Raw genomic sequence first — 23,541 nt, forward strand, 5'->3', positions numbered from 1 at the left:
AGGCATCCCGGATTCCTCAGACGAAAGTGTCCTGGGGAATCACAGAGTTTTCTATTTGATGGAAGAAAGATCCAGCCTCTCTCTGGAGTGGTGGCAGCCGGCTGGACAGGGTGTGTGTTTGGGAAGGGCTCTGGAGAAGGAGGAGGAGGAAGAGGAGGAGGGCAAGGAGGAGGGGGAGGAGAAGGAGGAGGGCCGAGTGATGCAAGGGTTTTGAAAACGCTACCTAGATGTGGGAGGTGGAACCTGGTCATTTGGTTCTGCTTTTCCCAGCAGGTATCGCTCCCCTGGGGAACTTGGGTAAGTCCATAAATAGCTCTGCTGACACAAAGGAGCTCTGTCTGGGAAGGCAGCTGCTTGACACGGCCGCCAGGAGCTGCCACTGACACGGCTGCCCGCCCGCCCGTCCGTCCGCCTGCGGGAGGAGCCGGGCGGAGACCTGGGTGGGCGGGCTGGCAGGAGCGGCAGCCCCCAGTCGCCTGAGTCCCTGCCGGAGTGTGCTGGGTAGGTGCTTCGGTGACAGGGTGTGCGTGTGGTGGGCGGGGGGTGGGGATCTTGTCCAAGTCACCCTGTGCCCCGTTCCTATTGTTTCTTCCCCAGGGCAGCCATTGATGGGCATGTTGCAACCAAACTGTGTGTTCTGATCTGAGATAGCTGTGTGTGTGTGTGTGTGTGTGTGTGTGTGTGTGTGTCGGGGGCAGGGGCCCTGCAGGGGCATGCCTCCTCTGTGTGCTTCTCTCCACTTTTGGGTTGGGCAGTCGGCTTTTCTTTCTGGGAGAAAGGAATGTTTGGTGACCAGAAGTCGGGACACTGCCTGGGGAGAGAGTGCTCAGCGAGCGGTGGTGGCGCTTCTGTCAGGGACGCTGCCCGCATACCAGGTCCCAGCTTACATGTCAGGGGAGGAGGTCTCAGGGGCTGGTCCCCGGGGGTTGCCCCTGATCCCTGAGACTTCTACCGGAACACCCACTGGAAGCACAGCAGGGATGCGCTGTCTCCTGAGCCCCTCGGGAGACGTCCTGCACCTGCTCCCTTGGTTCCAGCTGAGACGCACAAGGAAGGGGGTGATGGTTAGGGACCCCATTACCCCACAGAGTTAGCCACTGTGGGTGGGCAGAGGCCCCGTTCTCAGCTTGGAGGTCCCACAGCTCTGCTCTTGTTCTGCGGTTTCTAGGAATAGCACTTGTGCCCTGGGACCTCAGGGCTGAGGAAGAGCCTGGGTGGGGGCCATGTCCAAGTTCACACGGCAGGCCTATGGCCAAGACCAAGAGGGAGGACTTTTGCCTCCTGGAAGAGTGCGGGCAGGATAGGTGGGTGCTATTACCCCAACCTGAGCTATGTAATCCAGCTGTGAAGCTGGCACTCCTGACTTGAGACACGTAGCTCAAGACAGAGCCACCAAGCCACTCACCAAGAACTTTCCTCGTTCTGCTGCCCTAAGGCTCGTGGCTGGGGGCTATCTCTTTCCCCTCCCGAGGTGGCTGGAGTGGGTAAGTCTAGAAGGAAGGAGCTGCCTTGCCCGGCCCACCAATGCCTGCGGGATCGCAGCCAGAGCATTGCGGCCACAGTCAAAGTTTCCACCAGGGCCCCCGGAGTCCTCCTCTCCCAGCCAACGGGCACCTCCCCTCTTCTCCAGTGCGAGCACGCGGCATGACTTAGCCCAGGGCGAGCCCGTCAGGAAGCCAGGCCCCACAGCAGGGCTTGCCCGGGGCCACCCGGGCATGTCAGGGGGATGGTGGAGACAGAGGCAGCTGAGGCAACGTGACTCCTTGTCAGGTTGTGTCTGGGCCTTTGAACCAGAAATCATTGATGCGGCTTCTGATTGTACGTATTTGGTATTGATGAAATTGCCCCGCCCCAGCTTTCTTGCCTTTGCCCACAGGCTGTTCCTCCTGCCTGGAAAGCCCATCTCTTCTTTTCCCTCAGGTCTTAATCCCACCCAACCGTCCACAACGGCAGCGAACACTCCAGTCGGGACCTGTCTGTCTGCTGGTGGTACACCCATGGTGGATGCTCCCTGTCTTGTTTCTGTGGGACCTGGGCCTCCTTCACCACTTGGTCCCAGGGGCCTAGCCTGGGGTCCCCCCACCCCCAGGGCATGGGAGGAAAGGGCTAGGATGTTTTCCTTGAGGACAAGCACTGATGTCCAAGTCAGCTTTCTGCCCACCTCCCAGCTCCGCCTGGCAGAGAGTGGCACCCCTGACTTGATGAGGTCCCGGTGAGGAGCGCCTTTGGAGGGGCCCTGGTTTCTGCCTGTCGAGATTGCTTCCACAGAGTCAGGGGGTTGGCGGGGGGTGGATTCAATAGGAGGTGAGACAGGGAGAATCTTGGCTTCAGCCTGGCTGAGGCCACAGGGAGAGCCCACTCAGGGGTCAGGCTGGGGCAGGATGGTGTCCACACCGTGGCCTGGGATCCAGGGTAGAAGGGGCAGCCCCGGCCTGTTGGAATGCAATGCTTCCGGTCCTCTGCACAGACCACAGCGGCTTGGAGCTCAGTTTGAGCCCCCTTCAGGTGGTGCCAGCCAGGGAGCTGGGTCTAGGGGGCTCTTCTGCCAGTGGTCTGCCTGGCTCCCCCAGAACAGACGCAGCTGAGGAAGGGAGAGCCCGTGCCCAGCTGGGTTCCTGGAGCTCCTTAAGAGCCTTTCCCTGTCTGGTCTTCAAGACCCTGGAGAAGGCAGAGTCTGTTTGCCTTCCGGACAGATTGGGGAATGAGGAAGGAGAGGGAGGACTTGCCCGCGGTCACATTCGACTCAGCAGCACAGGGGGGACGAGCCCCAGGTCTCCAGCTGCCCAGCCCAGGTCCCTCTCCATCACATCAGCTGGATCACTCAGAGTGCCTGGCTTTCCTTTTGGTGCCCCTTTTTGGGGGCTCCCCATTGACACGTTTTTTTCTAGAACCTCTGGGCTGACTGGCCGGAGCCCAGCTCTCCTTTGGAAGGGCGGCGTGTGCAGTAGAGAAAGCCCTTGGTCGGCTGGTGGGCTGAGACTGAGTCACACTCTGGTTCCTGCTCACTGGAGGATCCCAGGCAACTCTGCTTTTTTCACTCTGGCTCAGTTTCCCCATTGGAGCAACCAGGGGCTGGACCCAGTATCGCCAGACCCCTTCCACCCATCCGATTCTTTGATCCTCTGAAGACCCTCTCCTCTTGCCAGGTGCCGAGAGTCACTGGTCAAGGCCAGGGTCGGGCTCAGCCAGGAAGCAGCCCCCAACCTGTTATCAGGGCGCTTCTGGTCAGAAGCCTCTTCCTGCGAGCTGGAGCCCAGGCCGAGGCTGGGAGGTTTGTTGTTGTTTGTGGAGCCAGGCCGTTTCCAAGATGTCACTGCTCAGGGAAAGCCATCATTCCTCCCAGGGATAAACAAGACTGCTTACGGCTCAGCCCACAGAGGCTGGAGCCACTCACCGCGGGCCAGCCGTGCTCAGCCCCGGGAGCCGCCACTGTCCCCTGCACCCAGGCATCTGGATGGGGTAGGACTGGGGAGAGGGCTGCTGGGGCCATGGGCCACTTGTGAGATCAAAGCTTCCTGGCACAGAGGAGAGGGAAGGGGTCCCAGGGTACCCCCTTCCTCTGGCAGGGGGCCTAGGTCATCAGTCCAGATGGCCCAGGGCCTCTCCCCTCTCCGTCCTGCCCTCGGCCAGCCTGCTTGTACCTGGCACTGTGGCTCAGGCTGCTGCCAGAGATCTGTCAGCAGCTCCCAACTTGGAAGGCCGGGGGGGCACGATAAGTTATTTGGAACCAGGCACGCTTTCCCCCATATAGCCAAGATCCTCTGTGGTGTCCTCCTTACCTTTTGGTGGGGTTAGCCCGGGGCAAAGAGTAGAACTCAGACACTTGGGGCAGGGCAGAGAGTGGAGTGAGGGGGCCTGGGGAGGGGCAGAGAAGAGCTGGGCAGAGCCTCTGGGAGCCGAACGGCTGGTGAAATCTTGAGCAAAAGCTGGAGGTGGCTGCGGGAAGGACCATGGGGCAAAAGGTGGCGTGGTTGTGCCATTCCTCAACTCAAGGGCTGGAATGGATGTCCATCCAGGACATGGAAACCGTCACCACTCAGACCCCGGTTCATGAAGTTCCCGGTTGGTCCCAAGAGCTGCTCTGCATTTGTCCTCTCGGCCCTCTTCCCTCCTTCCTTTGCTTCCTTCCTTCCTTCCTTCCACGTGGGTGAACATCTCCCGCGTACCGTGCTTTGCCAAGTACTAGAGGTAGAGACATACGAGGCCCCATCTTATCTTTAATCGCGTGCCAGGGTAGGCATGTCATGGATGGTAACAACACAGCTTTGGTGGGGAGGCCTGGGGAGGGGGCTGTGGGAATCCTGGGAAAGCTCCCAACCCAGCCTGGGGGCTTCTGAAGCTTTGTGCAGGAGGTGAGGCCGGATCTGGTTCCGTGCACACTCGTCCATCAAAGAAACAGGTCTCTGTCCCGGTCTGCCCACCCCCCTGGGGTGCAGACATGATTCCTGCCCAGCCCGGGGTGCCTTCTTATCCCAGCGGAGGCCGCTCTGATGTGTTGTGTGCAGGCACGTGGGCTGTGGACTAGGGCATGCCCTCCGACTTTGCAGTTGCGTGTTGCATGCTCTTGGATTGGACACTGGACCTCCCCACACGTCCTTTTCCTCAGCCCATGGCCCAGCCTCATCAGGTTAAATGTGAGGATGCGTGCCCCTGAGATGCGTCCTGTGTGTTGACGTAGAGCAGGAGCACACTAGCGCCCTGCTTCATGGTGGCTGTTACTGGATGAGTTGATATGGGTGAAGCGAGGCCCTTGGCACAGGCTGTGGCACAGAGTGGGCATTCAGTACACAGGGAGTGGCACAGCAGCGTTTTGCAGGGGAGGGTCCGTTGGAATGTGCTGTCGGGGACAGGTACACAGGACAGGGGCTCAGGGAGGAGGCCCAGCCCAGGGGGCAGGGGAGACACTAGGATGAAGGCTTTTGTTCGTTTGTTGTTTTTGCAATAAACTTTTAAATTGAAGTGTGACTGACAGGAAGATTAGAAGTATAGAGCTGATGAATGCTCACAAAGTGAACACACCTTCTAGGTCAGAAAATGGAACATTCTAGTACCCTGGAAAACCGCCCTCTGCCCCTTTCAGTGACGGTTGCCTCCAAGTGAAGGCCTTCCCTGACTTCCCCTTTGATCCATGCTGCCTGGTTCTGAGCTTTGCACACATGGGATCACGGGTGTCTTCTTTCAGGCTGACGCCTTTTACTCAGCATTTCGATAGTGAGATCTGTCCACGCTGTTACGTTACAGGAAGCTTTATTTTATTCGCTCCCATTGCTGCATGGTGATGCATGGTGTGGATATACCCCAGTTCATCCATTGCACTGCCCATGGGTATTTGGGCTGTTGCCTGTTGGAGCGCATGCTGACGGCGCTGCTATGAATCCTCTCACACGTGTCTACTGATGCGCTGTGTACACTTCTCTGTTGGGCAAATACCTAAGGTTTGCAACTGTGAGTCACAAAATTGCATACAATTAACTTTAGTAGATACCATCGTGTAATTTTCCGAAGTGTGACACCACTACACCCTTCTTGGCGCTGTACGAGCGAGTGCCGGCTGCTCCGCGTCCTCGCCGACCTCACTGGTATTAGGCCTGGTGATGGTGAGTGTGGTTTTGTCTGCATTTCCTCCATGACTAACGAGGTCCCCCACCTTTTCAGGGGTTGATTGGCCAGTGGGATAAGCTCTTTGTGAAGTGTCTGTTCAAGTCTTTCTCCCCGTTTCCTATTGGATTATCTGCTCTTTCTCTTACTGATTCGTGGGGGCTTAAAAATATTCTGGGTAGGGTTTATTGTTGGATAGACACACTGAGAATATCTCCTCCCACTCTGCGGCTGGTATTCTTAGTCTTTTAAGGGTATCTTTGGAAGAAGTTCTGAATTCAGTGCAGTCCAACTTCTCAGTCTTTGTGGAGAATGTTTTTTGAATCCTGTTTCTGGGCCTCTCACAAGATTATGGATATTTTCTCCTGTGTTATTTCCTAGAAGTTTAATTGTCCTGTGTTATATTTAGATCTCTCAAATCCACTTGAAATAGATTCCGATGCGTGGGGTGAGGTTGAGGTGAAGACTCCTTTCCTCTGAGTGGATGTCCAATTTATTTGAAAGGCCATCCTTTCTCACTGTGAGGCAATGTCACCTTGGTTAGAAATCAGGGGCAGTACATGTGTGGGGGAGCTGAGTGTGAACGGACAAGTCGGAGTTGCCAGGTGGACAGGGGAAGGCAGGGTGTTCTCAGCAGGAAGTGCGGTGAGCACACGTTTAGAGGCGCCTGAGGGTACAGCAGGGGGGTCGGGCACCGACCCTCCGCCCAGTCGGAAATCCACATGTAACTTCGGACTCTCCAAAGACTTAACTACTAACAGCCTACTGTTGACCGTAAACCTGACGAATAACATAAATAGTTGATAACACATATTTGATATTTATATTTATATTTATATACTGTATTCTTGCAATAAAGTAAGCTAGAGAAAAGAAAATGATATTAAGAAAGTCACAGGAAGAGAAAACTACTCGTATTTTATTAAAACAAAATCACATGGAAGTGGACCCGTGCGGTTCAAAACTGCGTTGTTCAAGGGGCAGCTGCAGCTCGGACTGGCTGGAGGGGAGAAAGGAGCAATGATACGGTAGGGGATCAGCTGGCGGGGGCAGAGCAAGCAAGGTAAGGGCCTGGGATGATGCCAGAGGGATGGGAGAGGTTCTAAGTAGGAGGGGAATGTAGTCCGGCTCATGTGAGGGACATGGAGAAGGCCCCGTGGCCAGAGGATGACGGGAGAATGCGTTTGGAGCAGACGGTGTGCTCAGCCATGTCCAGCCTGCACAGCACCCCTCAGCAGAGATGAAGGCGCCTGCTTCAGGGGAGCAGTGGTGGAGGCAGCAGCACGCCTAGGGCCTTGCAGGGTGACCTTTGGCCACAGGAACCTCTTTCCCGCTCCCTTTCCAGTGCCGCCAGGGCCTGAAGGAGGAGATATTTCAGGAACCGGGGCAGACAGACAAGGCCTGGGGAATCTCTGGAAAGGGGGTGCTTTCTGCTTCTCCTGCCCTTGATGCACCCACAGGGAGACCTGGCCATACCTTGGGTCCTGAGATCTGACCCCTCCAGGCTGGCTGAGGTTCAGAGCTGGACAGACCCCCCCCCTGGAGAGTGCAGCCTGGAGAGGGGAGTGACTTGGCCCAGGCCATGTGGTAAGCCAGACGGACCCAGCCTAGGGGAAGCTGAGTCTCCCCAGGGCCTTCGGTGTGGGCCTCCTCTCCTCCCCTGAAATGTGCAGAAAATAGTGCCCCTACCCTCAGGCCGTTGTAAGGGTCAGAACATGGCAAAGTGCCCTCTCCCAGAGTGGCTTGCAGGGGAGGAGGCTGCTGCTGCTGAGAGTAATAACTATGATGGTAGACATAGTGAATGTTTATTGAGCACCTATTAAGAGCCATTCTCCATTATGTGGATTGCCTCCTAACCACGCTATGCTGTAGGTACTTGCTACTTGAGTCACCGTTTTATAGGAAATTGAGCCTTGAAGAGGTTAAGCAGCCTGGCCAAGGGCACTGAGCTGGGAGGCAGCAGAGCCAGGATTTGAACCTGGATTTTTCTGTCTCCAGGCCCCACTCCTTCACTGGCAATAAATAGGCTTCTTTCTACTAACCTGGCTCTGGAAATGCTCCCTGTTCTCTGAGCTGTTACTGAAGTTCAGTCATAGATTGTGGGTTGGTCTCTGGTGCTCGCCTTGAGGGAGAGCCAGGCAGTGGGGAGGAAGGGCATGGTGGGCTGAGCGTGCTGAGCCCCAGGCCCTGCCGCCCACCCCCTGGCAGCCCTGTGAGAGAGGCGGCATATGACTCAGCCTCACAGGAAGTAGGGTTCAACCCCAGGCCTGCCTGACTCCAAACCCCGGCCTCAGGGCCATAGGGCTGTTGGTGCCCTTCCCTAGGGTCCTGCTAGCTTGGCCACACTTTTTTGTTTGACACCTCGTGTAGCCATCACAGAGAAGCCACACACTGCTGGCTCTGCCTGTGAGTGGTCCCCGGGAGGGAGGGAGTTGGGGAGGGTTGCCAGGTGTGTGGGATTCTGTGCCATCCCTCCCACACCTTGTGAGTTGGACCCGATTCGGGGTGAGAGCGGGACCCTGCATCAGGTCCTGCACACCATGCCTAGCACAGAGCCTGGCCCAGGTGGGTGTTTTGGGAAAGGCTTTTGAAGGAAGCAAGGGAGGGAGAGAAGGAGGAAAGGCAGTGAAGGGGGCAGGGGATGAGGCCGTGGGGTAGGAGAAAGAGCGGGCTCTAGAGCAAGGCAGGCTGTGGATTCAGTTCTGACCCCTCTGCTTGCTTTTTGATCTTGAGCAAATTACTTCGCCTCTCTGAGTCCCAGTTTCCTTGTTTGCAAAATGAGGCCAATGACACGGACCTCGTAGGGTTGCTGGAAGTGAGAGTATATACACAAAGCAACCGTCACGGTGCCTGGGGTCCCGTAGCTGCTCGGTTACTGGTTTCTCACTCCCTCTTCCTCTGCCGTTTTCACCGTCGTCTGTTTCCACCGTCGCCAGCTCTGCCTTCCCTATCTCTACAGCACCGAGTTTGCCCTGCTTTCGGGGTAAAGTCCAAATTCCTGAACATGTCCCCGCTCCTGCTCCGTGGAACCACCTGCACTTCCTTGAATGTCCCATGCTGTCCCCTTTCCCATCCCTTTTCGCTTTCATGCCCCCTTGGGTGGGAGAGGGTGGGTGGGAGATTGCCCTGGCCTCCTCCCTGCTTCTCTTCCATAGACCTCTTGCCTTCAGGGAAGAATGCGTGTCTTGCCGCCCTCTGGCTCCAATGTCCAGCACAGATCACAGGCCCTGGCTCATGGCTGGGGCTCGCTAGGTATTTGCTGAGTAACTCTGGGGGTGGGGGTGGAGGTGGAGGTGAGTAAGCCGCAGACTCAGTCCCGGTGAGTCAAAGCAGGGCCTGCCCAGGGCCCTGCGAGGAGCTCAGGCCAGGCATTGGCAGGAGAGTCGGGAGCCCGTAGCCAGGCCGTCTCAGGGGAGCACTTTGCAGGGCTCCAAGGGATGGGCAGGAAATGGGCTGGAGGAGATGGGTTAACAGGGAAATTTCCTCCGAGGCAGAGCAAGCGGGTGCCAGGTGGGGAAAGGGAGTGGTGGTGGAGCCCGCAGGTGAACCGGTTACTTCTGCCGAGCAGAGCACCCGTCCCCACTGGGACAGGAAGAGGCTGGGGAAGCCCTGCTCTCAGCGCTCATACCTTTCAGGTGAGAAGGGAGCCAGAGGTATGGAAGGGGCCTCCGGGGGTGTGGGGTGCGGGGTGGCCACGGCAAGTCCCCAGAGAAGAGGCTTGGCAAGGTTGGTGACGGGGCTTAGTACTGGAAACCCAGACCTGTGGACCTGCCTCCTCCTGCCGAGGGAGAAGCTGGGGGCATCCCAGCGGGCTCCGAGGGCTGCACCTGGTGACCCCAAGAGGAGGGAAGGCTCCTAAGAGGGGGCCGCTCTCTCCCATGCCTCGGGGGTTCCTCTTTCCGATGTAGTGGCTTTGTCTTGAGAGTCTCTGAACCAGGTGAGCTTCTCCTCTGAGCTTCGGTATTGCTTTCTGTGGAACGGGTACACTGCCCATCCTCACAAGCCCCTGAGAGACCCGAGAGTTACTGTGGGATCCTTTAGAAGCTTTCCGTCTTCAAGTCTTCCTTCCTCTCACTCCTCCCCCAGCTGGGCCTCTGTTTCTAGGGAATGAGAATGGGTAGCTGACTCCCACCAGCTGGCCGCTCCCCGTCCTGGCCCAGGTGCTGCTGAGGTCACGGGTCTTCTCACGGGCTTCCCCGCAACGGAGGGAGCGGTGTGGTTGGAACTGGTCCCGAACTGGACTCTGGTCTGGATTCTGTCCTGATGCTGTGGTGTGGCCTTGGGCATGTCATTGTCTTCTGGGCCTTCCTCGCTCACTGCATCTGTTCACCGGGGCCGCTCCCCAGGACTGCTCCCCGGGACTGTCTGGAGAGTCAGAAAAAAGTCAAGGCGCTCAGGCCCTGCTCTTAGGGAATCCAGCAGGCCTGGGACTGGGCCCAGGCGGAGACAGTTTTAAATGCTCCTCTCTGTGGAGAGCCAATAGTCTGGATCAGCGCTTTTCAAACTTTCATATGCAAATGCATCACCTGGGGTCTCGGTAAAATGCAGATTCTGTTGCAAGAGGTGTGGATTGAAGCTTAAGATTCTGTATTTCATATGACTTGTATTCCTGGTGGTGCTGCTGCTGGTTCACAGGTGACACTTTGAGTAAGAAGAGTCTAGATGTTCCCAGGAAGTTTATTGGACCATTCATCCATCCATCCATTCATCCATTCATTCATCAAACACTGCAGATGGGGAGCAGTGAGGCTAGAGGGAGAACAGAGCCCGGAGCCTCCCGGGGCTACAGAATCTGGGCTTGATCTGGAGGGCACTGGTGGAGCCAGGTCACGCGTCAAGCAGAGGAAGTGACGGGGTGGGACTTGCCCTGAGAAGTCTCCCTGGCACGGCTCAGAGAGTGACCGGAGGGGTCTGGGCTGCCGCTGGGAGGTGGCCGTCAGTTCCAGTGGAAGATGACAGTGGTCTGGAGGGAGGTGGTGGCAGTGGAGACAGAGGGAGTGGAAAGATTTTTTTTTTTAATTAATAGTCTTTTTTTTTTTTAGAGAAGTTTTAGGAATTGGGAGGAAAAGTACAGAGAGTTCCTGCATGCTCGTTGCTCCCACACATGCATGACCTCCCCCAGTGGAGTGATTCTTAAGGTTTCATGAGGGACAAGGAGGAGGATTTGGTGGTTGACCAAGAAGGTAGCAGCGAAGGAAAAGGGAGGGAGGATGGTACCCAGGGACCTGGTTTGGGCAGCTGGTGTTGGCGTCGTTGGTTCAGAGGCTCTGAGAGAGGAATGGACTCAGGGAAGACCGTACATTCAGTCTGGGACACGCCGAGTTGGGGGCGCTGAAGGGATACCCAGAGGAAAGTCTGTGCCTCCATGCCCGGACGGACTCCAGCTCCACCTGGAAGGGAGCCCTGTCTGCTCCGCTCGGGCTCGGGCGCCAGCTTTCCAGGCTCGGGGCTTTTGCCCCGCAGGTCCCTCCCCAGCGAGCTCCTGCCTGCCCAGTGAGCAGACCGCAGGCTCAGCGTCCGTCCACAGTCCCACACGCCCCTTCCTTCTTGCTCACGGCACCTTATAGCTGTCCTCTGCATGATGGATCACAGTCTTTACTCATTGTATGTTTCTGCGGCGACAGCTTGGTTAATGTCGGTCCTTCCCCTCTAGCCGTGAGCCCCACCCGGGCAGGGGTCCTGTCTTTCTCGTTCCCTTCTGAGCCCACAGAGACGGGAACAGTGCTCGGGAGCAGCGCGGTCCTGTGAATGCTCGGTGGACGCTGACCCGTGGGACTGGACTCAGGGGCAGGTCTGGGCTGGCAGAGGAGACTGGGCATCGTCCGTGGCCAGATGGTGCCGGTGGTGGCTGTAGTCTGGGGAGTTTGGTGGGTGCCAGGAGAGCAAGCAGGGCTGAGACGAGAGGGGGCCTGGAGCGGGTTCCCAGGAACAGATGGCGATGAGTGGAGAGGGGTCATCAGATCTGCTGGGAGAAATCCAGGGAGGGTCTGCTGGGTGGTCTGGCGGCCATCTATGGAGTGATCCACGTGCTGGCCCTGTGCGGAGCACGGGGTGTGCGTCCACTCAGCCCCTCCTTCCACAGCACAGTGAGGAGCTGTCCTAATCCCATGTCATGGCCCAGGAAACGGAGGACCAGGGAGGGTGCGCCCGAGGTCGCCCAGCCAGCGAGTATGAAGTCTGAAGCAGTATCCGTGGCTGTCAGCCTGAGGCAGGGTGAAGGCTCCAGTCTCGGGGTGTTAAGAAGCTAGGCTGGAGGTGCTGGACTGAGCTAGGCATCAGCTAGGCAGCTGAGGCCCCTGGAAGCCCGCGTTGAGCCAGGAGCCCAGAGCCAGACCCAGGGTCTGCCGGACGTGAAGGAGCAGCCCAACTCAGAGGTCAAACCTGGAGGTCAAACGTGGGCCCAGAATTCTAATCGCCTCTCCCTTTCTCCAAAAACTTTCCAGTTCACAGAGCACTTCCCCGTCGTTTCTCAGACTTGATCCCCTCAGCTCTCCGGGACAGGGAGCAAGAGGCGTTCTCACCCCACTTCATGGTCGAGGAAACCAGAAGTGGTAACCCGAGACCACACAGCCAGCAATCACAGAGCGAGGATTCCAGCCCAGGCTTTCGGGCTTGATGTCCAGGGCCCTTTCTGCGAAATCCTACCTATACAAGGGACACCCTGAGATGGAGACAAACCCCAGTTCACACCTCCCTGTGCCACCTCCCCTGCCCCGCCTCCATGAGGAAGTGGTTTCTGAGGGCACACGGGGAGCCTGGCATAGGTAGTGGATGTGATGAGTCATCTCAGAGTGAGAGCTGCAGGTTGACCCCGGGGTTAGCAGACTTGGCTCCACATTTGGCAGCTGTGTGACACTGAACAAGTCAGTTCTGGCAGCCCACGGCCACCCCCAATGGCGACAGCAGGTGGGGATCTGGGGCCTAGCAGACGGAGCTGGTGTGAGCAAGAGCTCTGGTGTCACACCCGCCACCCTTCCTTGGCCTGTTCTGAGCCCCGGGTTGCACTGCGGGGAGGATTTGATTAGATCCTAAGCAGCGGCTCCATTTAGAGGTCCTGGTTCATTTCCTGTGTGCTTCTGGCAGGCAAGGCGTGGACAGAATTAACCCTGTCCAGCCAAGCCGAGGAAGTGATGGATGGGAGGAGAGGCCCCCTGCAGGAGAGGGGCAGCCGCACCAAAGACTCGGGACTCAAGGCCCCCGGCCAGCAGGCTGGTCTCTCTGGCTGGATCCTCGTCACCCCAGACGATTGCAGCAGCTGCCTAACTGGGTGGCCCCTGCTGCCCGCACTTCCTCCTTCAGAGCGCTCACCATGCTCGATAAGACCGATTGTCCAGCGTTTTGTTCTTTCTGCTCAACTGACAGCAAGGCTTGTGTCTGACTTGTCCTCGGCTGTCCCCCAGGGCCTCACGCGGTGCCCGGAGAGCAAACGAATGCACGTACACCTCAGTCCTCCCCGGACCCCCCGTCCTACTTATACTGCCCGGAGCACTTTTCCCGGAGCACTTTCCGTGTGTCATCTTCGCTTACAGGACAGCCCCATGCCTGGCATCTATTTGGTGACATGCTGTCCTCTTCATCTCCACTCCTTTCTACTGCCCTCCCCGCAGATTGCAGAGGTTTCCTGTATTTGTTCCAGAGGCCCCCTCCCCCCAAGGGGCACTCCCTCCAGGGCTCTCAGGATCGCCAGCCTGACCAAAGCTGCCCGGGCGGCCCATCCGGCAGCACAGGACAGGACCGGTGAGCTCCGGCCCCTGCTTGCCAGTACCTGCCTGTATGGGGTGGGCCCAGGTTTGGCAGAGCTCAGCCTGGCTCCCCCTCCTTCTAGACCCCTGGGGGTCCCGAACAGTTGTGTGTAAGGGTCTAAGGAAGCAGGGAGAGACCCTCTGCCAGGAGACATGACTGCATCACCCTCCGACTTCTTAGGTCATTTTCTTAGCCTCCGGCATCTCAGTTTCCTCATCCCTCAAGTGAGACTAGACTGAAAATAGCCATTTCATCAAGTGCTTCTCCTGGGCCAGGCCCTGTGGGGACTCACCCCTGTGAGTCCAGGGTGATGTCATGGCCCTGTGCCTCCCAGAGGTCGGGAGGCTCTGCTAGGGTTGCACAGCTGGAAAAGGACACCACGGGGCTCAACACCAAAGTCTGCCTGTGGCATCTGAGCACCAGACTCCCGGGCACTCGGAGAGCCCTTCGGTCCTTGGTGGTGTCCTAGCTGCCCCGGGCAGGGGACCTTTGGGGACGGCCACACTTCCCTTCCCTGCCTTGTTTAGTTTGGCCCCGGTGTAGGGCAAGATTGGCAGAGGCAGGCTGACTTGCATTTCTGGTTTTGGGTTTGTTGCTGTACTTTCCCTGAGGTGTGGGCGGGCTCAGCTGAGCAGGCTGCTGTCACCACGGGGACGGGCCTGGGCCGCCCCCCAGGAAAGGGGAAATGCAGCCTGCTCCCCTCTCAAGGCCACTCTGCGCCAGGCCCCAGGGCACCCGTCGTGGCTTCCTTCCATCCATGGTCCTTCCAGGTTGGGGTGAGCAGACACGGATCATCAGGGAGCTGACTTGGGGCTGCTGGTTGAGTTTGTTTTTCTCGGTGGAGAAAGCTCCTGGGTGGGTGGGGCAGTGGGCGGGGCCAGGGCTGCTCTGGGGACAGATCTGAACTAAGCTTAGGCCTGAGGCTCTCACCCCAGCCTGGCCCTGACCAGTGCCTGTGGGCATGTCCCTAGGTCACGGTCCAGGCTGGGATGTCACTCTTCCTGTCGCATCAGCCGAGGGCTTCTCTGTCTGCCTGGGAGCAGCCCGATGTGGTGAAGCACGGCTTCTAGTTTCCAGAAGAGAGTTCTGGATTGGGGGACCCATCGTCACGGTCACCAACTTTGACTCGGGGTGTCTCACTGAGTTTGTGTCTAGGGACCCCTGGGAAAAGTGTGCTGCTGGCTGAGGTCTGCCATCTCAGCATTTCCCTCTAGGTGTGTCTTTAAAGTGACCGCGACCACGACCACCGTACTCCCACTGAAAGCCGTATACTTTCTACAGTATGTTCTCCTGGTTGTTCCTTGGGCATGTCGGTTGTCCCAGTGGATTGGTAGGGACCTTGAGGCCCCGAGGATTTGGTGACTGACCCTACCTGGCCCCGCCCTGTGAGTCTGGCTTGGCCCCGCCCCTCTCCGGGCCTCAGCATCCCTCTCCGTGCAGAGGGGAGTTGGGATTGCTGATGTTGCAGAGCCTGAGGCTCTGAGGTCCCAGGGCTCCCAGGTGGTGTCATCTCCCAGGCACAGGCAGGATTTCCAGGGCAGGGGGTCTACAGGGGTGAGTGGGCACCTGTCTTTGGCCGTGCCTAGGAACCAGAACCTCCAGGTCACCCTAGAGTCCTCGGAGGCTTGCCCCATGTTTGCAGCCGCCATCTCCACTGGGGATGGGGGCACTTTCCCTTCCATGTTCCCAGGCCATGGTTCTTATCCTCAGTGTGCTTTCACATCCCCTCTGGGGCTCCCAGAAGCCAGGGTGACCCCTGCCATGCGTGTGCAACCCCTAGCCACTGCCCAGAGCCATGGCTGGCCACTTACTCCCAGATGTGAGGTCTGGCAGGGGTTTCACTGTCACAGATTCCTGAGGGCTAGAGGGGTTTTTCAGCTTCTGGTACAGCCTGTCCGTCTCTGGGTGGCTGTGCAGCGGTAAGTAGGCCACTGCTCCTTGGCTCGGCTTTCTCATCTGTCAAATGGACGTGAAGGGTCTCCGCAGCAAGGGTTCTGAACCTACGTTCTAGGTGTGTGCACCCCTGAGATTCTGGGCCCCTGCGTGTGTGTGTGTGTGTGTGTGTGTGTACACACACATTCTCATGTATCTGTGCCGTTTCTGCGTAGGTGTGATGTCTGAGTTTTCCATCAGTCCTAGCTGGTTATGGTCTCTTCATGGACGAGAACTGGGCTCTCAGTTGTTCTGCAATAGCGTTCATCCCCAGACCTGACTCCGATGAGCCCAGCCTGAGACCCGCTTCCCCTGCGTGGCTGCGGCACGGTGGACACTCCCGCCTTCTCCGAGCCCCAGTCTGCGTGCGGGACAGCTGCCGCTCAGACTTCCCCTTTGCAAATGAAATCTGTAGGAACTTGGCAAAGACTTCGGGGGTTCCGAGGGTTGTGTGCAAGGCAGAAAAGGCTTTCTCTTCTGTGCATGGAACTCCAGAGGTGCCTCCAAGCAGTTTAAAAGTGACTGGGTGGTCCCTCGGCGAGGTTCCACGTGTCTGTGTCATCCGTTTAGTCCAGGTGTCGGCAATATTTTGAAGTTCTCTTTTCATTCCATCAAGTATCAAAAGCACTTAAACACTGAGAGCAAGTTCTTATTGGAATGCCTTACCAGGCTTTTTAAAAAGCCTTTGGTTCAGGTGACAGATACCCTTTGGCTGGGTCCAAGATTCTCCCACTTAGAGGCCGTTCTGGCTCGGAGCTGGCGTGGCTGCGGTCCATGAATGCAGAGACTGCCTGGTTTCTCCCCACTCACAGAGGGACCACGACACTTGCCTTGGGGGGTTGTTGGGAAGGTTGTTTGGGGGGGGGTTAATCTGGCATGACCCCCGGCATGCAAGAGGAGCCAGGTCGTGGTTGCTACCTCTCCTTCTGCCCTCAGTGACCAGCCGTGTATTTAAGGCCAAGGCCCCTTATACAGCTGAGCCAAAAGGGCTTTCAGACTGTGGGGTGTGGGGTTCAGGCTGCTGCCGCCTGATTCTGTTGTGGCCTGTGCGTGCTCAGTGCCCGGCATTGAGTAGCCTCCTCTTCTGAACTTGCTTGTTTCCTCTTTGCTTCCCAGATGTTTGAGTCGGAGGCAGATGAGAAGAGGGAGATGCCCTCGGAGGAAGGGAAGGGGCCGGGTGCCGAGGACCCCCCACCCAGCAAGGACCCCTCTGCCAGCCAGGAGCCTCCTCCAGGACAAGACCCTCCGCCCGGTGAGGACTCCTCCTCTGGCCAGGAACCGTCTCCTGGCCAAGATTCGCTGTCCAGCAAAGACCCCACTTCCTGCAAGGAGCCCCCGCTGTGGCAGGAACCCTCACCGAGCAAGGACTCCCCGCCGAGCCAGGAATCGCCTGAAGCCCCAACCCTCCCTCCCAGCCAGGACCTTCCTGCTCAGCAAGAAGACCCTCCCAGCGAAGACCCTCTACTCAGCAAAGACCCGCCTGCCATCCAGGAACCCCCTGCTCAGGACCCTCCGCCATGTCAAGGCCTGCCCCCCAGCCAGGCCCCCTTGCCAGCTGAGGCCCTTGCTGAGGAGACCACGAGCTCTGGGGACCCACCAGCGGCCACCGGGGACCCGCCTGTGGCCTCCAGGCCAGCCTTCATCATTCCCGAGGTCCGCCTGGATAGCACCTATAGCCAGCAGGCCGGGGCGGAGGGGGGCAGCTCCGGTGACGAAGAGAACGCAGAAGAGGCCGAGGAGGGGGACGAGGGGGACGAGGGGGAGGAGGACTACGATGAGGACACGAGTGACGACAACTACGGAGAGCACGGCGAGGCCAAGCGCAGCAGCATGATAGAGACGGGCCAGGGCGCGGAGGGTGGCCTCTCCCTGCGCGTGCAGAACTCGCTGCGGCGCCGCACGCACAGCGAGGGCAGCCTGCTGCAGGAGCCCCGCGGGCCCTGCTTCTCCTCCGACACCACCTTGAACTGCTCCGACGGAGAGGGCAGTGCGTCCCCCTGGGCCATACCTTCGCCCCGCACCCTCAAGAAGGAACTGGGCCGCAATGGCGGCTCCATGCACCACCTCTCCCTCTTTTTCACGGGGCACAGGAAGGTAAGAAGGCTGAGGGTAATGGGGGCGGGGGGGAGCATGCATGAGACGGAGGGGTGGCATTGCGTCCAGGAGCTGCAGGGAAAGAGCCGTCATTTTGTCCCACCCCTACCAGGGCCCTCCTGCAAAGCCTTCCAGTGAGTCCTTTCAGTGAGCCTTATACCCACTTGCCAGAGAAGAAAATAAGACCCGAGAGACCAGAAGGCACAACCTGGGCTTAGACCCATGACTTGGGGACTCCAGCTACTGCGTTCTTGCAGCCCCGCCGTCCCGGGGATCCCCACGGCGAGTACAGCAGATGCCACCTAGCCCAGAACACTGTGTATCTGGATTTCAAAGACCCAAGATAGGGGCTAGAGAAATAGTTACAATTTCAACTTTGTCTATGCCCGGCAAGGTTAGAGAGCCATTAGCCGACACAATCACAACACTTATTTGCTCTGTGCTGGCATTATTCTAAGCCATTTGCATCAACTCATTAATTCTCACAACAGCCCTGCGAAGTAGATCCTATCGCTGCTCCCTACAGATGAGGAAACTGAGGCACGCAGAGGTCCTCTCGCTTGCACCAGGGTTCTAACGGTCAGAACCAGAATGAGAATCTGGCTCCGGGGTCGGAGCTCTTGAGCGCCATGCTATTTGCCTGCTGTGAATATTTAGAAGTGGAGGAATAAGTGTGTGTTGATCGCCTGCCGTGTGCCCGGCCCTGCGCTGTGTGCCACAGCAGGGCCCAGAAATGCATGAGGCCGGTCACAGCTTGGGAGGGGTGAGCTGTCTGTGCGGGCCGGGAAGGTGGCCTCGCAGTGAAATGACACAGTCATGTCCTTGAAGCTCACTCACCAGCTTGAGTCACGGTTCTGTCTTTCACTTACTGTGTGGCCCTGGGTGAGTCACTCAGCTCCTCTGAGCCCTAGTGTCCTTCTCTGAAAAGCAGAGATTAATGGGCCTCACGTCCCAGGGTGGCTGCGGAGGAACCGGGAGGGTCTGGCGCCTGGTGACATCAGTGCAGGCGCGAGGCGAATGCCGTGGAGGTGCTAACAGGCAGTGCGGTGCCAGGTGTTGTTATGACAACAGCTGGGAACCCCAGGCGGGTGGGGGCGGTCAGCGTGTACAGAGGGCAGCCGCCCCTCAGAGACCCGGGAGTTCAGGGAGGAGAGATCCCGGGGCCTCAGGCCATCAGGGGTGGCTTCTAGAGAAGTCCTTAGCTCTCTGTTGTCTTGGCTTCCCTCAGCTCGGCCTTGACGCTTGAACAGGTTTGGAACAAACAGAAAGGCTGAGGCAGGCATTCTGTGGAAGGGGACGTGACCTGGACAGAAGTGTCCGCAGAAGCCAGCCATTGGCCAGAGCGGGGGACTCCTGGGTTGCAGGCTTGACGGACATGCTTCCAAACCCGGGGCAGACGTGACTAGCAGGTGCCAGCGTGCTGTCCCCCAGAGGCGGGCCGTGGCCTACGGAACCTTAGCTTTGAGGCCACCGGCAGTACAGCCGACTCGGCACTTGGGGTCACGGCTGCAGAAAGGTGGCTGGGCTAGGGAGGCGGGCTGGGGCCTGCAGAACAAACAGGACCTTAAACTTTGGGTCTGGGAATTGGAACCGAATCCCAAAGGAACCAGGACTGGATTGCAATTTCCCCATCTGTCAACGCAGGTGGGTCTCAAACTTTCATGTGTTTCAGAATCAGCAGGAGGAGGCGATTCCAGACTTCAGGGGTTACAATGTCCCTGGGGAGATAGATGCTCAGACCCTGAGTTTTAAACAGGCCACCCAAGGATTGTGAAGTGCTTCCCAGTCTGAGTGTCATAGCCTTAGGCCGCTCCTGGGTGCAGCAACCACAGGGGAGTCCAGGCCTCTGTCCTACCGAGGTGAGGCCTCAGCTGACTCAGGGAGGCCTGATACTCTCTCTGGAGGGTGGCCGAGGTCCACAGGCCCACCACCTACCTCAGGCCCCCCAATCCTGATCCCCCCACCAGACCCTTCCAAGTTCTCCCCTCCCCCCTTGCTCGAATACAAATACCTATAATACGAATAAGTTCGAATAAGTTCACACACCTTCATGCATACACTTCTGGTTCCCCAAATTAGTTGATCTCAGCTCCTATTTTGGGGGCAGATACTGCCGCCTGGGAGCCCAGCAGGCCTGGACAAGTTTTCTCCTGTTCCAGCTTCCTCCTTCGGGTGCCCGGGACTCCCGCTGGCATTCTCTCCTCCCCCACCCTCTATTGGCCGGCTGCTGCTTTTCTTGGGCCTGCCTGACGGAGCCTGCAGAGCCCCGGAGGCTGCCCCAGCGCCATGGTGGCTACTTTTCTCTGTGGCTTCCACTTACCAAGTCTCGAGTCCTTCACAAGCATTCATATTCTTCTCCCTCTTGCCAGCCGGCTTTAGTAAGAAGCCTACCCTTATAGTAGAGGTAGGGAAACAAGGTCAAGGCTGGGCAAGCACTCTGGTCTCGCTCCATCCCTCACTGGTAGTGGGCCTTGGGCAAGTCCCTGTTACACCTCTCTGAGCCCCAGCTTCCTCATCAGTGAAATGGGTATGGTCATAATACCTCCTTTGTGGGGTTGCTGAGGAGGTGAAATAGCCCAGCTCGGGTCAAGTGGTAAGGGCAGGGCCTGGCACTCAGCGCCTGGTGGGCGTTCCATAAATGGGGACCATGTTGATGATGATGAGGGGGAGGGGGAGGAAGACAGCAGCAGCAAGAGGAGTAGTGGCTATCCCGCCATCCACCAGGCGCCTCAGCTCCCTTTTCCAGCTTCTACAAGACTGCTTCCAGGTGGACCAGCTGCCCTTGTCTCATGGTGGGGAGCCTGAGGCCAAGGGAGAGATGTTTTGCCCTGGACCCCCCAGTGAGTGAGGCCAGGTGCTAGCCCTACCTTGTCCACTCTTCCCTGGCTCAGCCTCCCCCAGACCCTGCACCCCTCGTGCTGGTGAGGGGCAGGGGATGCAGGCTGGCTGGCAGCTGGGGAGGCAGTGCTTTCTCCAGGACTTCCGTCTTCCTGGCCTGGCTTCCCCAGGGTCCGTGGATGCTGACGGGCCACTGTTTTCAGGGTAGCACCAGGCTGGAGGTGAAGGGGTGAGGGGTGCAGTCTTCACGCTAGGGACTCAGACCCAAGTTCAAGTCCCAGCTCCACCCCTTCCCGCCTGGTCCTGAGACCTTGGCCAGGTGACATCTTTCTTTGGGCTTTAGTTTTCTCTTGTAAAATGGGCAGACCTGAGTCTGCATGGAGTTGTCCGGGGGTTCGAGGAGGTTGCAGTACGCACCATGCTCGGTGTCCAGGACACTGATCCTGTGATTTTGTAAGACCTCAGGCGGCCAGACGGAGCTGGTGCGGCCTTGGGCTGGTCACTGTGCTGCTGTGTGGCTGAGCTGAGGCTGCCTGGATCACAGGTTGTCTGCCACCAGGTGACCATCCCTGTGTTGACCCTCCCCTCCCCTGTCATCTGCCTTCTTGTGTGCTGAGTGATGTCTCCTGGGAGTTCCAGTGTCCAAACCAGGCAAACCTGTGAGACGGTCTGCTTGGCCTTGGTCGCCTCACAGAGGGGCCCCCTGAGGTCCAGAGAGGAGGAGAGAGAGCCCACAGTTTCCCCCTGAGTTCTCCCTGGGCCTGGCTCTTTGTGTGGAGCTGAGCTGTCTCACAGTGCCCTCTGCTGCCAGAGCGTCGTCCTGCCGCTGCCCCCGGGAGGCAGCACAGGGCAGATCCACAGGCCTGCACCTCCCTCTTCCTGGGAGCCAGGGGGACCCTGAGAGCATCTGTGTCCGGGCCCGGGATGCCCCATCGAATCCCACCCCGGCCTGGCCTGACTCTGCCCAGAGCCACAGGTCATTCTTTGGCAACGAGGAAACAGAGGCTGGGAGGCCCCTCCCTGGCCATGCGTCCTTGTCCCCTCCTCCTGCGGGGGCCTGGCTGGTGCAGGGGTTATTGGGGCGGGGGCGTGCCAGCCCCACGGCACCCATCTTCCCAGCTGGGCCGCATGTCACAGAAGGGCCCTCAAGATACCTTCCAGCTCCAAGATGTGACATGACCTTCCAGCCTCCTACTGAAGAAAAGCCTAAAGAAAAGTGATTTCCTACATCTAAACAAATAAGTGTAGAGTCTCGGTCCACTGTGTCCACAAGGCCCCGTGGGACCTGCCAGCCGGGGCTGGTCAGAGCAGCAAGGCTGGCCACACACCCCAGAAGTCAGGCCAGGACTGAAAGGGAAGCTGGTGAGGCCCTGCTGCCAGGGGGCCCTCGGGCCTGGGTGGGTGCTGGACCAGGACCTGCGACTCCTGCTGCTTGCCAGCTCTGAGCGCCTGCGCAAGTAGCTGAACTGCGGCGGGCCCCCGTGTCCTCACCTGTAAACTGGGAGAAATACCAGCCGATGGCCCTTAGAACTGCCGTGAGGAGAAAATGAGGTAAAGTTTGTAACAGCGCTTTTGCTCACTGCCCGGCATGAGCCCTCAACAATGAACAGCCGTAACCACAATGGCTCGTAGTTCCTGGGCACGTCCTCAGAGGGGCGCTGTGCGGAGCACTTCCTGTGTGTTAGCTCAATCAGTCCTCCTAACGGCCCTGTGATATGTGTCCAATAAGTGAGGAAACCAAGGCACAGAGAAGGGACACCACTGGGCTAAGATCTGTCAGCTAATAAATGATGGAGCTGGGATTCAAACCCAGGCAGTTCAGAGTCTGCACTCTTTCACCACTACTATGATCACAGTTCTAACTACAATAAGAACTGTAATTATTATTCCAAGAGGCAGTGAGCTCCCAGTCCCTGGAGGTGGCCTGGTGGGGCTGGGCAGGCCCCAGGGATGCCCGCCTGGAGTGAAGGGAGGCAGTTCTGGGCTTGCTTGCCTCTGTGAGCCATCTGTCGGGGAGGTTGGGCAGCACCCAGACGGTGGGCAGGCAGCCGATGGGAATGAGGGTCCGCACTGGGCCCTGGGCAGACCTTGCTGCAGCTCCTGCAGGGAGGAGCCTTGGGAGCCACCCTGGGGCCACAAATCAGAACCCTGACTTTCCATCTCAGTTTTCAGTTTCTTCTCTTTGTGGCTGATAGCACCCCCTGTTTGTGCCTGGGTTTCCCTGGCTGCTTTGGGGGCCAGTTCCCAGGGGCAGAGCTGCCCAGCCACTCTGTCAGGGCGATTGGCATGGGCTGGTCCCGGCGAAGATGCCCCCTCCCAGCAGTGGAAGGAAGAGCCCGTTTCCCAGCGGCGCAGAGGCTGGGGGTGGCAGGCTGGTGGGAGCGGTCCGAGGCCCATTGTGTGGTGCTGATAAAGTACGGAAGCTGAGGTTAGAATGGGAGGAAGTGCAGCACCCAGGGCCCTTTCCCACGGGTGGGGGCTCTGGGCATTGCCTAGACAGGCCAGCGCAACACAGCCTGTATATTCGATAGGCAACAGCAGTAACGCTCACTGGGCAATGAACTCTGGCAGCCCCTGGTTAGTGAGGGTGCCCTGTGTGCCAGGGTTGTGTCATGGGGCCCCAGGCTTTTTCCCAGGGCATCTTCCAACTGTGGGGCGTGTGGTCGTCATCGTGCCTGACATTAGAACTAAAGAAGCTGAAGCCGAGAGACTGGGAAATTTCTCCAAAGTCAGACCTATACCCAGGTCTGGCTGCACACTGAACTCTGGAACCTCACATCGCAGATGGGCGTGTGCTTGCGTGTGCACGTACACAGGCGTGTTTACAGCCTGGGTGGGGCAGCATTCTCAGGAAGGAGGCGGCACTTCCCCTGAGTCTTTCACTGAAAATGTTCAGAATGTGCTCTGTCCTTGCATTTGAGTAGCAGCATCCTCTGGTGGAGAAACACAGGGCTTGAATTCAGAGAGGCCTAGATTCTGGCCATCAGCTAGACGCTGGGTGTGCTTAGTGTAGTGACTTAACTTCTCTGAGCCTCTGTGTACTTTACTCTGAAGATGAAGGAGGTAGTATCTGAATAATGTCCATTCCAAGACCTGGCCTATCATACACACTCTATAAATAATGCTCTACCTCATCTATCCGTCAGTCCATCAGTCCATCCATCCATCCATCACAGGCAGGTGCTTCTCCAAGGCTAGTAGCTCCTCCTGCTGGATATCCCTGGATTACTTTCCTTTCCAGAATTAACACAGTATTTATTTTAAAGCTTAGCCCATCTTCTTTATTTTACAAATGGGGAAATAGGCCCAGGGTAGGACTTGGGGGAGTCAAAGCTG

General features: G+C 58.1%; 1 protein-coding gene across 5 annotated transcripts in view; it reads left to right on the plus strand.

The window, feature by feature from the left end:
- RGS3 (regulator of G protein signaling 3) overlaps positions 1–23,541 on the plus strand; it is a 117,898-nt gene that overhangs the window by 86,337 nt on the left and 8,020 nt on the right. For 2 of the 5 annotated variants that reach the window (XM_028511490.2, XM_028511493.2), the window contains one exon: positions 16,390–17,367. In XM_028511490.2, coding sequence (XP_028367291.1) covers positions 16,390–17,367 — 978 coding nt within the window. The other 3 variants (XM_036022094.1, XM_028511499.2, XM_036022095.1) reach the window with 3 other exon arrangements.

This window comes from Phyllostomus discolor, chromosome 3 (genome assembly GCF_004126475.2).
Source record: "Phyllostomus discolor isolate MPI-MPIP mPhyDis1 chromosome 3, mPhyDis1.pri.v3, whole genome shotgun sequence".
Taxonomy (NCBI): domain Eukaryota; kingdom Metazoa; phylum Chordata; class Mammalia; order Chiroptera; family Phyllostomidae; genus Phyllostomus; species Phyllostomus discolor.